Source organism: Solea senegalensis, linkage group LG2, assembly GCF_019176455.1.
Source record: "Solea senegalensis isolate Sse05_10M linkage group LG2, IFAPA_SoseM_1, whole genome shotgun sequence".
Classification (NCBI taxonomy): Eukaryota; Metazoa; Chordata; class Actinopteri; order Pleuronectiformes; family Soleidae; genus Solea; species Solea senegalensis.
Genome location: NC_058022.1, coordinates 35675557 through 35687556, shown reverse-complemented (window position 1 = coordinate 35687556; position 12000 = coordinate 35675557). Strand labels below are relative to the sequence as shown.

The 12000-nt window shown below is 39.8% G+C and overlaps 2 protein-coding genes across 6 annotated transcripts in view; one reads left to right on the top strand and one right to left on the bottom strand.

Annotated features, from left to right (window-relative positions):
• The window catches only part of agap1 (ArfGAP with GTPase domain, ankyrin repeat and PH domain 1), a 99435-nt gene extending 92505 nt beyond the window's left edge, over positions 1-6930 (top strand). For all 5 annotated transcript variants that reach the window (XM_044012374.1, XM_044012366.1, XM_044012347.1 and 2 more), the window contains 2 exons: positions 5284-5539; positions 6266-6930. In XM_044012374.1, the coding sequence (XP_043868309.1) occupies positions 5284-5539; positions 6266-6475 (466 nt within the window). In that variant the 3' untranslated portion in view covers positions 6476-6930. The remainder of the gene's footprint in view (positions 1-5283; positions 5540-6265) is intronic.
• On the bottom strand, positions 2643-4461 carry LOC122758309 (tripartite motif-containing protein 16-like). The gene has a single exon (XM_044012388.1). The coding sequence runs from the start codon at positions 4388-4390 to the stop codon at positions 2687-2689; it is 1704 nt and encodes a 567-aa protein (XP_043868323.1). The 5' UTR covers positions 4391-4461; the 3' UTR covers positions 2643-2686.
• Positions 6931-12000: the final 5070 nt, after the last annotated feature.

Below are 12000 nucleotides of genomic sequence, written 5' to 3'. Positions count from 1 at the left end.
TCCTCACAGACGGCCTGCTGAGACACACACACACACACACACACACACACACTGAGTGACACCTCCAGGCTTTGTCCAGGAGCTGTCGGCCGTACTCTGGTGCCCGGCCTCCTCGCTCTCTGTCTCTGTCTCTCTTGGTGCGGAGCAGGAAGCAAAATGGGACATTCCGTGATGCTAGCAGCCACTGCCGCCACCCCTAAAACACACACACACTGGTCTCCAGGAAGGGAGTTAATGAAATTCTGTCAGGTTTCCTCTCCCTCGTCCTTTTCCCACAGTTGTTATCGAGAGAAGCTTCAGAGGAATCACGCGTTCATGTCCTGAGAATCCTCCGGAATATTTTGTGAATTTAAAAAAAAAAAATGACACAGAAGTATGTTTGCTTATCACACACACACACAAACTGGAGTCATTTCATGGTCATGTGTCTCCATTTCCTGTGACGCCTCCCCCTCGCTCACCCCCTGAAGAGGCTCTTTCGATTGTCTCTTTAGAAGGACAATTCAGACCTCCTTTTTTGTGGTGTGATTGTATGAGACACTGACACACGGTCAACATGGACATGTGCATTTTGTCTCACTGTTGGACAGACTTTTTTTTTCCCCTACAGGAAAACTGACAGTTTGTAAAGCACTCACTCTCCCACACCAAAGCCCACAGAGAAAATCAGTGATTTTAACATCATACACACACACAGGAGTTGTTGATCCACTGCTGCCTCCATCACTAACTTCAAACGTCTTATTTGGTGACTTTGGGTTTTAAAATCCCTCATTCAGATTCACCTGAGTGACACAAAGTGACCACACGTGGCAGCAGTAGACCAGCAGCTCCTGTGTCCCCGTGAGCTAAAATCACTGGTTTTCTCTATGGGCTTTGGTGTGGGAGAGTGAGTGGTTTACAAACTTTGTCTAATAGTGAGATAAAGACGTTAAACATGTTCTTAAAGATATCGTAGACTTGTAGATTTTATTCCCAGGATTGTTCTGGGTCCTGGAGGAGTCCCATGACTCAGCGGAAAATACTGTACACTTGTGTTGTTGCAACACTCTGGAGTCTCCTTCTCCATTTCCTGTGACCTCCCCCTCCTTCACCCCCTGAAGGAGGTGTTGTGATTTTGTTAAGGAGAAGAGGATGAGGAGGGGGGGACAGCTCAATATCTCTCCCCCCGGGTTGTCCCCTCCTCCCTCTTCCTTTCTCTGGCACTAATCCCCTGCAGACTGAATGAGCTGCTGTTTACATGAGGAGGGATTAAAGCAGATTAGAGCAGATTAGAGCGATAAAATCTGCGGATTAGACACATCAGCAGTTAATGACACTCGATTGGTGAACAATGTGTCCACGTCCACTCGTCTCCCACTGTGTCTTATTTTACACTGCTGCGTGTGTGAATGAAAATATCCTCAGATGTTAATCCAGAATAGACAGAATGATTATTTTAAACCGTAACTGTATTTTTATTTTTGCTTTAATTGTGAAAAGGAAACTTTGCTTTAAACTATTAAAATGGCTCTCAAACACTAAAATCTCTTTTCCATAGATTTTATTTAGAAAATATTGTCGGAAGTTAATCCAGAATTGATATAGAATGATTGTTAATATCTTAAACTGTATTTATTGCTGTAATTAAAAAAAATGAAAAAAAAAAAAACAACCTTTGTGTTGAACTCTAAAAATGGCAAGTACTCGGAAATCACTTTTTATTTTGAAAATATTGTCAGAAGTTGATCCAGAATAGACACAGAAGGATTTTTGTAATCTAAACAGTTCATTTTCCCCATAATTGTTCAAAAAAAACTTAAAATAGCCCTCAAACACAGTGAAAATACTTTTATTTACATTTTATTTTGAAAATAGCTTCAGAAGTTGATCCAGAATGTGCAATGGACAAATATAATAACATTAAATATATATTATTTGTGCCATAATGTTAAATAACCATCACTTTAAACTCTTAAAATAGCTCTCACACACTCTAAAATCACTTTTCTTTACTTTTTATTTCGAAAATATCCTCGGAAATCAATCCGGAATAGACTTAAAATGATTGTTAAAACTTAAACTGTATTTTTTTTTTATGCCATAAGGTTAAATAACCATTATTTTAAACTCTTAAACTAGCTCTCAAACACTCTAAAATCACTTTTCTTTACATTTTATTTTTAAAAAATATCCTCAGAAATGAATCAGGAATAGACATAGAAGGATTGTTAAAACTTAAACTGTATTTTTTTTATGCCATAAGGTTAAATAACCATTATTTTAAACTCTTAAAATCACTTTCCCTTACATTTTTTATGAAACTATTAAGTAATGTCAGAAGTTAATCCAGAATTGATATAGAATGATTATTATAGCTTAAACTGTATTTTTTTGCCATAATTATTAAAAAAGAAATGTTGCTTTAAACTCTTAAAATAGCCCTTAAACACTGTAAAAAATCACCTTTACTTAAAATATAGTTAGTTTCTGGTAAAGTTCTTCATCAGTTTCACACTAAACTGACCTTTTTGCAATAAAATAATGAAATATTATAAAGTAATTAATGGTCATTTAAATGCTGTATTATGATTTTTCTTTTAAAGAAAATTGAACAAACAAAAACAATAACTGATTATTATTGTTATGTTATTGTTGTCGTTGCAGTGAGAGCAGAGAAGTTAAAGATTTAAACACAGAGTTTAACTCACTGCTCCTGAAAGAACTCAAGTCTATTTGAGTTACAAGTACACAACTCAGCTGTGGTTCCAGGTGAATAAAACCTAACTCCAGCATAGAGAGGCTGAGTGAACATGGTCTGGACTCTGTGGACCAGAGTCATGGTGTCAGAGACTCTGTAGAAGGACAGAAGACCTGCTCTGTGGTCCAGGTAAACTCCGACTCTGGAGACTTTAACATCTGAGACTTTAGTTCTGATGCTGTTGTGAATGAAACTACAACTGTTGTGGTGACAATCTAAAGTCCAAGATTTGACATTGAATCCAAATCTACATTCATCTAAACCTGATCTGCTGATGTTCTTGTACGTCACTGCTACACAAACTCCTCCTCCTCCGCTCCACTCCACCTCCCAGTAACAACGTCCAGTCAGACTCTCTTCACTCATCACTTGACCCAAATCAGTGAATCTGTCTGTGTGATGAGGATAAGACTGATTTACCCACGTTACTGTCACTTTTCTGTTTCCCTCAGATAATAACAGAAATTTGTTTGCTGTGTTTGGATCCAGTTTGATTTCCTGTGAATATCTGAGGAATTCAGCTCTGGTCTCTGGTTCTGGTTCTGGTTCTGTCAGTAAAACATCTACTCGAGCCACAGCCAGTGAGACGTTTGTCCACGTCTCGGTCAGGACGTCATGCAGTAGACCTCTGAAGTTTGCCACAGGCAGTGTCACATCCTCAAAGTGTCTCAGAGGACGGACGTGGACGGTGTACGAGTGTGTCGATGGACTGAGTGCTAACAGTGAGCGGTAGTTGAGGAGAAACTGGTTGTGGTCTTGTGTGAGTGAGAGCTGCTTCAGTTCAGCTTCTCTCTTCTTCAGCTTAGTGAGCTCCTGCTGAAGTTTCACCTGAAGAACTTTGACTCGTCTCACCTCGGTTTCCTGCTTGGATCTGATCTGCTGCTTCACGTCAGAGCTTCTTCTCTGCAGGAGACGCATCATCTCAGTGAAGCTCTCGTCTGTGTCCTTCACAGCTTTATCAGCAGAGAGTGTGAGAGCCTTCTCCTCCTGTTGAAGCACCTTCACGTCTCTGTCTATGTCCTGGACTCTCTGCTGGACTTCTTCTTGACTCAGATCCAGCTCTGTCTGCTTCTGCTTCCTCTCTGCTGCAGCTGAGACCATGTCGTGGTCTTTATGTTCGTCCACAGAGCAGAGATAACAGATGCACTGCTGATCAGTGCGGCAGAACAAGTCCATCAACTTATAGTGAAGAGGGCAGATGTTCTCCTGGAGGTTCTTGGACGGCTCCACCAGCTTGTGCTTCTTTAATGGAGGTGCTTGATGATGAGGCTGGAGATGTTCCTCACAGTAAGAGGCCAAACAATCCAAACAGGACTTGAGAGCTTTCAGTTTCCTGCCAGTGCAGACATCACAGGCCACATCTTCAGCTCCAGCATAGCAGTGATCAGCAGGAGCAGCGTGGAGTCCAGTCTTCTTCAGCTTCTCCACTAAATCTGCTAACAAGACATTTTTTAACAGGTTAGGCCTCGGCATAAAGATCTTCCTACACTGAGGGCAGCCGTAGATCCTCCTCTCATCCTCTCTGTCCCACTGGTCTTTAATACAGTTCATACAGAATCTGTGTCCACAGGTAAGAGCCACCGGATCCTTCAGAAGATCCAAACAGATGGAACAAGACAAGGTTTCTCTGTGCAGCTGAACTCCTGCCATTTCACCGCTCTGTCACCACGACTGTCTGACTTTTACTTTCTCTTCCTCACAACTGGAACCAGTTTGAGCTCTGATCTTAACAAAATGTGAGGCAGCAGAGCAGTGGGTGAAGCCTGTCAGCTCTGGCTCTTCCCCACCTGTTGGCTCCTCCTCCTCCCATTGTCAAACTGCAGGTGTGAGGGGGAGAGAACCAGGAAATGTGAGCTCAGCAGGCATAACCACTCCCACTTTGACATAGAGTGACCTGTGTTCTTTGGGACACTCCCTGTGTGGGTGTGTGTCAAGGCCATGAATTTTCCACATGTGTTATTAAAAACAAGTTTTATAATTGTAAGTCTCTAAAGTTTACGTAACATTAGATATTTCAGAGTTCCAGACAGACAGCAACTCCAAGCCCATGACTACTTCTTGTCCAGTAGCCAATCAGCAGGCAGCTTCCTAAGCCCCGCCCATGGTCACAAACATAAGCAAAGAAACAAGTGAGGGAACGCAAAGAACAAGTGAGGGAACGCAAAGAACAAGTGAGGGAACAAAGAACAAAAGCTTAAGGAACGCAAAGAAACAAGTGAGGGAACGAAAGAACAAGCAAGGGAACGCAAAGAAACAAGTGAGGGAAGAACAAGCCAAGGAACACAAAGAACAAGCGAAGGAACGCAAAGAAACAAGTGAGGGAGCGCAAAGAACAAGTGAGGGAACACAAAGAACAAGCGAAGGAACGCAAAGAAACAAGTGAGGGAGCGGCTGACACACACCAGTCAGATGTTTTCTTGAGTCAACATCGAACAAAGTCCTGATCAATGATCAGAGGTTGATTAAGTTTTGTTTTGAAACAACACACTTCCTGTCCAACTTAACAAAATGGCCGCCTTCTGTTTCCTGTTGTTTCTCTTCAGGGAGGAGCGCGAGCGCTGGATCCGGGCGAAGTACGAGCAGCGTCTGTTCCTGGCGTCGCTGCCCTGCGTGGACCTGTCTCTGGGTCAGCAGCTGCTGAGGGCGGCGGCCGAGGAGGACCTGCGCGCCGTCGTCCTGCTGCTCGCGCACGGATCCCGGCAGCAGGTCAACGAGACGTGCGGCGAGGGGGACGGACGCAGCGCGCTGCACCTGGCCAGTCGCAAAGGCAACGTGGTCATCACGCAGCTCCTCATCTGGGTGAGAATTATGATTACAGGGTCATTCAGGGACGAGAAAATACAACAACTATTTTGAGTGTTTTTTGAACACATTTTCTGATTTTTCAGCTTCTTAAATGTGAAGATTTTCTGCTTTATTTGCTCCATAATAACAAATAAATCATTAAAAGTGAATCATTTTGGTTTGTGGACAAAACAAGATTGACATTTTTGACCATTTGACAACATCATTGTTTTGACATTTTACAGATTCAACAATACTCTACAGGTGAATCAATTAGTGTATGCAGTCTTAGTGTCGTTTTTTACCATTTATAACAACTCACATTTTTTCTTTTATTGGCAGCTCATTTGGTTTACAATGATCTCAAGGCTTTTATTGTGAAAACATCTGCACAAGGAAGTTGTTATGAAATCTAATAAAAAATTAAACACGATGAAATTTACATTTGTATCGGGACAAAAAAACTTTTTTAAAAAGACCAATAAATGTTTTTATAACTGAACAAATTCATTTCCCCAAAATAACAAAAAACAGTTTATTATGGGACGGAGCTAATAATCAAGGATTTAAATCAAAAATGTTTATCATTTTTTATCAAACTTTTTTTATTATTATTATTGGCAAAAAATGGCCAAGCTAATAATCAAGAATTCTTTTTTTATCCAAAAAATATAATTTCTTTATCAAAATGTTTTAATTTTTATTCTCTCTCTCTCTCTTTCTCTGTCCCTCTCCCCCCAGTACGGCGTGGACCTGATGGCGAGGGACGCCCACGGCAACAGCGCGATGGCGTACGCCCGGCAGGCGAACAGTCAGGAGTGCGTGGACACGCTGGCGCAGTACGGCTGCCCCGACGAGCGCTTCCCGCTCATGGCCACGCCCAACCTGTCGCGCCGCAACATCAACCGCAACAACAGCTGCAGCAGCAGCGGCAGCACGGCGCTCATATGACCACGAGAGGAGGAAAAAAAACACAACTTTCATCGTTCAAGCCGGGGAACCACTACCTGTCATGACACTTAGGCCCCGCCCACCTCACCTGGTAACCGTTCAGACTGATTAAAAACTGATCGCAGCTCAGTGACGACGCTGCCTCCTTGTGTCCGCTTTGGGAGATAATAGAGAGCATGCTGGGAAATGTTGTCCACAAGCATCTGGGAAAATAATCACATGATTTTTATTGACGGCCAATGAGGGCGCAGTCTGAAGCTCATACCTCACAAACTTTAACACTACACGGCCAGTTCCTCCCACTCACGCGCTCACAACCCCGACAGCCAATCAGAATCCACGGCCACAACATATCGTCATCGTCTGTGTGTGAGGCGAGAAAATCACATCATCAATCATTTAAACACTCTCTCTCTCTCTCTCTCTCTCTGACGCTACGTGTTTTTAATTTTTAATGTGAAAAAAATTCTCGATGTAAAATTTTTAAGAGGAAAAAAAAACAAACGTTCTTAGAAGAAGTGATCGATCGCATGTCATTTTAATTTAAAACAGTTTCCTCCGCTGTGTATATTATTATTATTATTATTATTATAATTATTGTTATGTCTCCATGTTCATTGCTGGACCAATGGTTTAAAATGTTCAAACACGGGAAAGGGATTTTCTTTTTTGGTGTAAAAAGTTTGTACAGACGTTTTCGTCAGGCTCAGGGACCGGACACTGTCAGTCATAAACAGCCGCCATCTTGTCCCTGCGCGTCCTCACACCAAGAGTTTGCTCTGACTTTGTTTATTCACTCAGTTCACAAATATCAGAATACAAACATTTTAGTCATTAAAAAGAAAAATTCAACAAAATTACAAAAAATTTGTGGCAAAAAAAAAAGGAAATTCTCCCCCCCAAAATCCCTTATCTTTTAGAAATTCGGTAATGCATAGATTTTGTTATTTAATCAAAAACAAAAAACTCTTTTTGAAAAAGATTTTTTTTTTTTAAATAATAATATTTTTTTTTGGTATTCTTTTCCCCGGAACATTTTTGAAAAAAAAAATCTTTTTTGATAAAAAGATTTTTTTTTATATATATATAATTGACAAAAACTGAGCTCATTTCCGTTCTACCTTTGCAAAGTAGAATTGGTCCCAGAGAAATGTGAACTGAGCGTATGAACATCGTGTGATTTGGTCAAACATCGTCCCTAAGTTTTTATTGTTACGAGAATTTAAAAATGGAAAAGAAGCTGCTGCAAACAAACGGAGAAAAAAGGGAAAACGGAATCCGCGTCTTCTTGTTCAGGTGTTTTTAATCTGCGATAAAGACGAGCTGCGTGAGCAGTTGTAGAGAAACGTATCTATGTGTAAATAATTATTCGTCGTAACCTTTGACATCACAGCGAGGCTCGTCCGATCTCAGCGAATCACTAAGAAGCGCTCCTCCTTCTCCTTCTTCTCCTTCGTCTCCTTCTTTTCTTGTCTGGAAACGTTCCTTTCTCCTGTAAATAATATCTTTCTCTATTACTTCCTCTTTGTTCGACTGTGACATTATGTAAATTAGAGGTCACATGACGTACTGACCATGTGGGGGAAAAAAAAAAAGGATCTCCACTGACTGAATGTTGCGTGTTTGGACTCAGACCAGGAAACATCTGAACCGGTGGTTTCTAACGTGAAAAAAGGGGTTTCGCAGTAAATCTGGTTTAACGCGATTGTACAGAGATTAAAACTCAAGCAGACTTAAAACCAGTTTGACGTGATATCATGTCCACATTCACAACAGGTTCACATTTAAACCAGATTGATTTAAAGTGGTTTGTACCTAAATTGAGTCTAAGTAACACTGAATATTCGTCAAGAAGAAAAACTAACGTAAACAGAGAAAACACTAAATATACACAATCCCTTTGGACTCGCACTGATCCCATCTTTTCAGAATAGATGTGCCACAAAGAAATGTTGGGAAACCACCGGTTTCAAAGGTCTCACCAGGGAATGATTTGTGAATGTTGCGAGTTAGTTTCAGGTGTTTAGACAAAAATTGTAAAAAATGACATCAGTGTAGAGCGAGCGAGGCTAGTTTTTAAAAGGTAAAATACTTTGAATGAACTCTCTCTGATTCAGGACTGTCGCTCCTTAACATTGATGTTTAGTTCTCCAACGATAACCCGACACTGTATCCAAGCAATATTTAGTATTTACAAAAGCGTCAAAGTCGTAACGTCTCACACGGACATCGCTGCAATATTTCCATGAAACCACAAACACACTCTGCCTCCGTCAAACACACAAGAAACAGGTGAAGGAAACCGTTAAAATCATCTTCCTTTTATGCCTTTTTTGAATTCATATGTCCGCCTTTTAGTTTGCGAACTTTTGTCCTGCACGTGCCACGCCCCCTCGTCATATCAAAGAGGGCGTTAGCTTTCCCATAAACGCTAAATCAAGGAGTGGAACCTGTGTATTTGTTCTGGGGTTTTTTTGTGTCCAACGTGTCCTGCACCTGTCCCCAAAGTGGACAGAAAAGCGGGGACAAAGACGTCCCTTTATTTTATGACAGAAATGCACTAAATCACGGATTAAGTCTGTGTTAAGTGCGACTCTCTCCGCTCCACTTTCCACATGACGCTCAGTTCAGATTCTCAAATTTGTGACAAATTTTTCTTTGCAATGGTCTCATGGAAATGAGCTCAGCCAGATAATTTAACTTTTTTTCCAACAGAATTTTTTTTATTTATTTTTAAATTTTAAAACAAATTTAAAATTAAATTAAAATAAAAAAGAATCTTCCATTTTATTTTAATTGAATGACACAATCTAGGAATTTCCAAATTTTTTAGAGAATTACAAAATATTTTGGGAATTATTAATCATTTTTAAAATTTTCAAGCCACACATTTTCAGAATTTTGTTGAATTTGAATTTTTTTTTTTATTTTTGATTGTGAACTGAGCAGAAGCCATTTCCTCTAATCACAAATAAAACAAAACAAGTTTTAGCTTCTCCTGTTATGAAAAGGTATCTGCTGCAACTAGCATCTGTTAGCTTCACTCCACTAACACACATTAACAAAAACTACACTTTTTTAACACATTTATTGCTTCACACATTATCGGGCCATTTCCCTAACTTATTCAGCTACACTTTAGAAGCTAGCTTGGATTCTCACGTCAAATAGTACGGAAACTGCTGAGTCACCTGTGGCTAGCATTGAGCACTTTAGTATAGCATGGTTCCATCACTACTTTTCACCAATTTTGGTGAACTCAAAACCAAACGTGAAAAAAAAAACGATGTGACACTAGAAAGCTCCAACTCTAGCTAGCGCCTGTTTAGCTTAAGCGACCTATAAACTTACGTAAATACTTCTAATCTATAGATTCACTTTTTTTATTATTATTTTATTTTTCTATAAGTTCACGAAACCTCTCACAATTCCAAAGTCAGTTTGTTAAAGCTAATCAGAGCTAAAGTAAGTATTTTCTTCAACACTTTTGGTTTTTTCCCGTATTATAACAATAATATTACTAACAATAATAAGTCCAAACGTGAAAACTTGCAAAGCATTAAATAAATAAATAAATAAACAACAACCTGTGAAGCTCCGGTTGCAGCTAATTACTCACGGACGATAGCATGTCGCAATACATTTTTCTAGCGCTGTCCGCTCACGTATTTCCGAGCATTTTTTAGATACGAACGACTGAAGCTGCCTGCGTGTAAATAAATAAATAAATCCCGTCCGCTTCGGGGGGAAACTGTCTCAGCGCTAACGAGCGTGGCGTGGCGTGCATCGCCTGTGTATATATACTTTAAACAATACAACGAAGAAGAAAAAGAAAAATGCGACTCCATATGGTCGACTTTTGGTTCGTCTGGTTTTGTTACCTCATGTACTTTAAGCCCTACCCACCGTGGACGCCCGTTATTTATAAACACAGTCAGTGTGGAAGACTCCGCCCACTCAAACCTACATGAGGGGGATTTTTTGTTTTGTACTTTTTCTGCGAGCGTTTGAGTCCGTACATGATTTATTAGTCTATGATTTATCATCCAGACAACATTAATGTTCTTATTGTTATTCTAATTCTAATTATTATTATTATTGTTATTATTGAGTTTTGTCGGCTGTACAGTAACGTTGTTCAAAATTTGACCTAATACAGAGTCTTCTACTGTAATGTGTCTCTTTTCAATAAAGACGAGAATAATGCTTCTTAATATACAGAACAAACGCAGTCTCTGTGGGGGTTTTCTCTGACTTCGACAGGTGATTTTATTATTTAGATTTAGATTTAATCATTAAATTATTAAGAATTAAGACATTGCTAGACTTTCATATCATTTTGTTATTTCTTCTTTTCTTCATACAATATGAATAAAATGAAAATGTATAATTTGTCATTGTTTTACTCAGGTAAGTATCAAACAATAGTAACTTGGCCACTTTATCCTATGTTTTAACTTTAAACATTCAACATTTATCGTAATTCAGTCCATAAATTCACTTACAGCCGGTTATCACTGACACTTCTGCAATTTCTTGGCCATGTATTTATTGATTAATTAATTAATGATTTCAGATATTTCAGCACATTAGAAACCAACACACAGAAGATGTTTTTGGCTTCCTCAGTCGTCATGGTTACATCAGGATTAATCAGCAGGAGTTTATGTGAAGCTGAAGCGGAGGCGGAGACTGTGTCAGCGTGGTCGGCCTCGGTTGATTCCCTCGGGTCTCATTTTTCAGCTGACCTTGACGGCTCGCTGTGATTCACATTCGCTAAATAGAGAAAGAGAATGTGAGTGAAGCAGCTCAGGCACAAGATGGCCGCCTACGTGGATCAAGACCCGTGTCTACTGTACATATAAACGTCATTTTCCAGGAAAAAAAAGAAAGAAAGAAATGCAAAACTGCATCTTTGAAACAGTCATTACACTTGAAAACTGCATTTCCCATGAAGCAGTTGGCTCTTAAAACAAATTTCATTGATTCAATTCAATCTAAAACTGAACCGGTGAAGGATTTCCCATGATGCACCTGGGCGTCATACTGTATTAGCTTCCATAGCTAAGTGTCTTTTTTTACAACCTCAAAAACATTCTATTCAGTCTAAAACTAAAGCAGTGAAGGATAATATATGATAAAGACGGTAAATTCATATCCCATGATGCACTGGGCGTCGTGATTTATTAGTTTCAGTCGGTAAATATGTTTTAAAAGAGCTAAACCCGATTTACTCGTCAAGGAGGAGATTTAAAATGTTAAGTTACGTAACCTCCGCGATTCACGTAAGCCGTCATCAAGTGCAGCTGCGTCAGTTCAGTCCAATGGAGCAGAGGGGAAACTGCTATTTGTCTTGGAACGTTTAAATGACGGTTTTTAAGGGGGGAAATGTCGTTAAACATGTGTATCGCGAGTGAGTGAATGAGTTTTAACATTTAGCTGAACGTTGACGTTGACGTTTTAGGCGTAAACGCTGAGTCGTGGCGAGTTTTACGGTTGAAAACGAACGAAAAACCCGACTTTAA

Excerpts from the sequence above, each read along its gene's own strand:
- LOC122758309 (XM_044012388.1), bottom strand. The coding sequence starts at position 4,390 with ATGGCAGGAGTTCAGCTGCACAGAGAAACCTTGTCTTGTTCCATCTGT.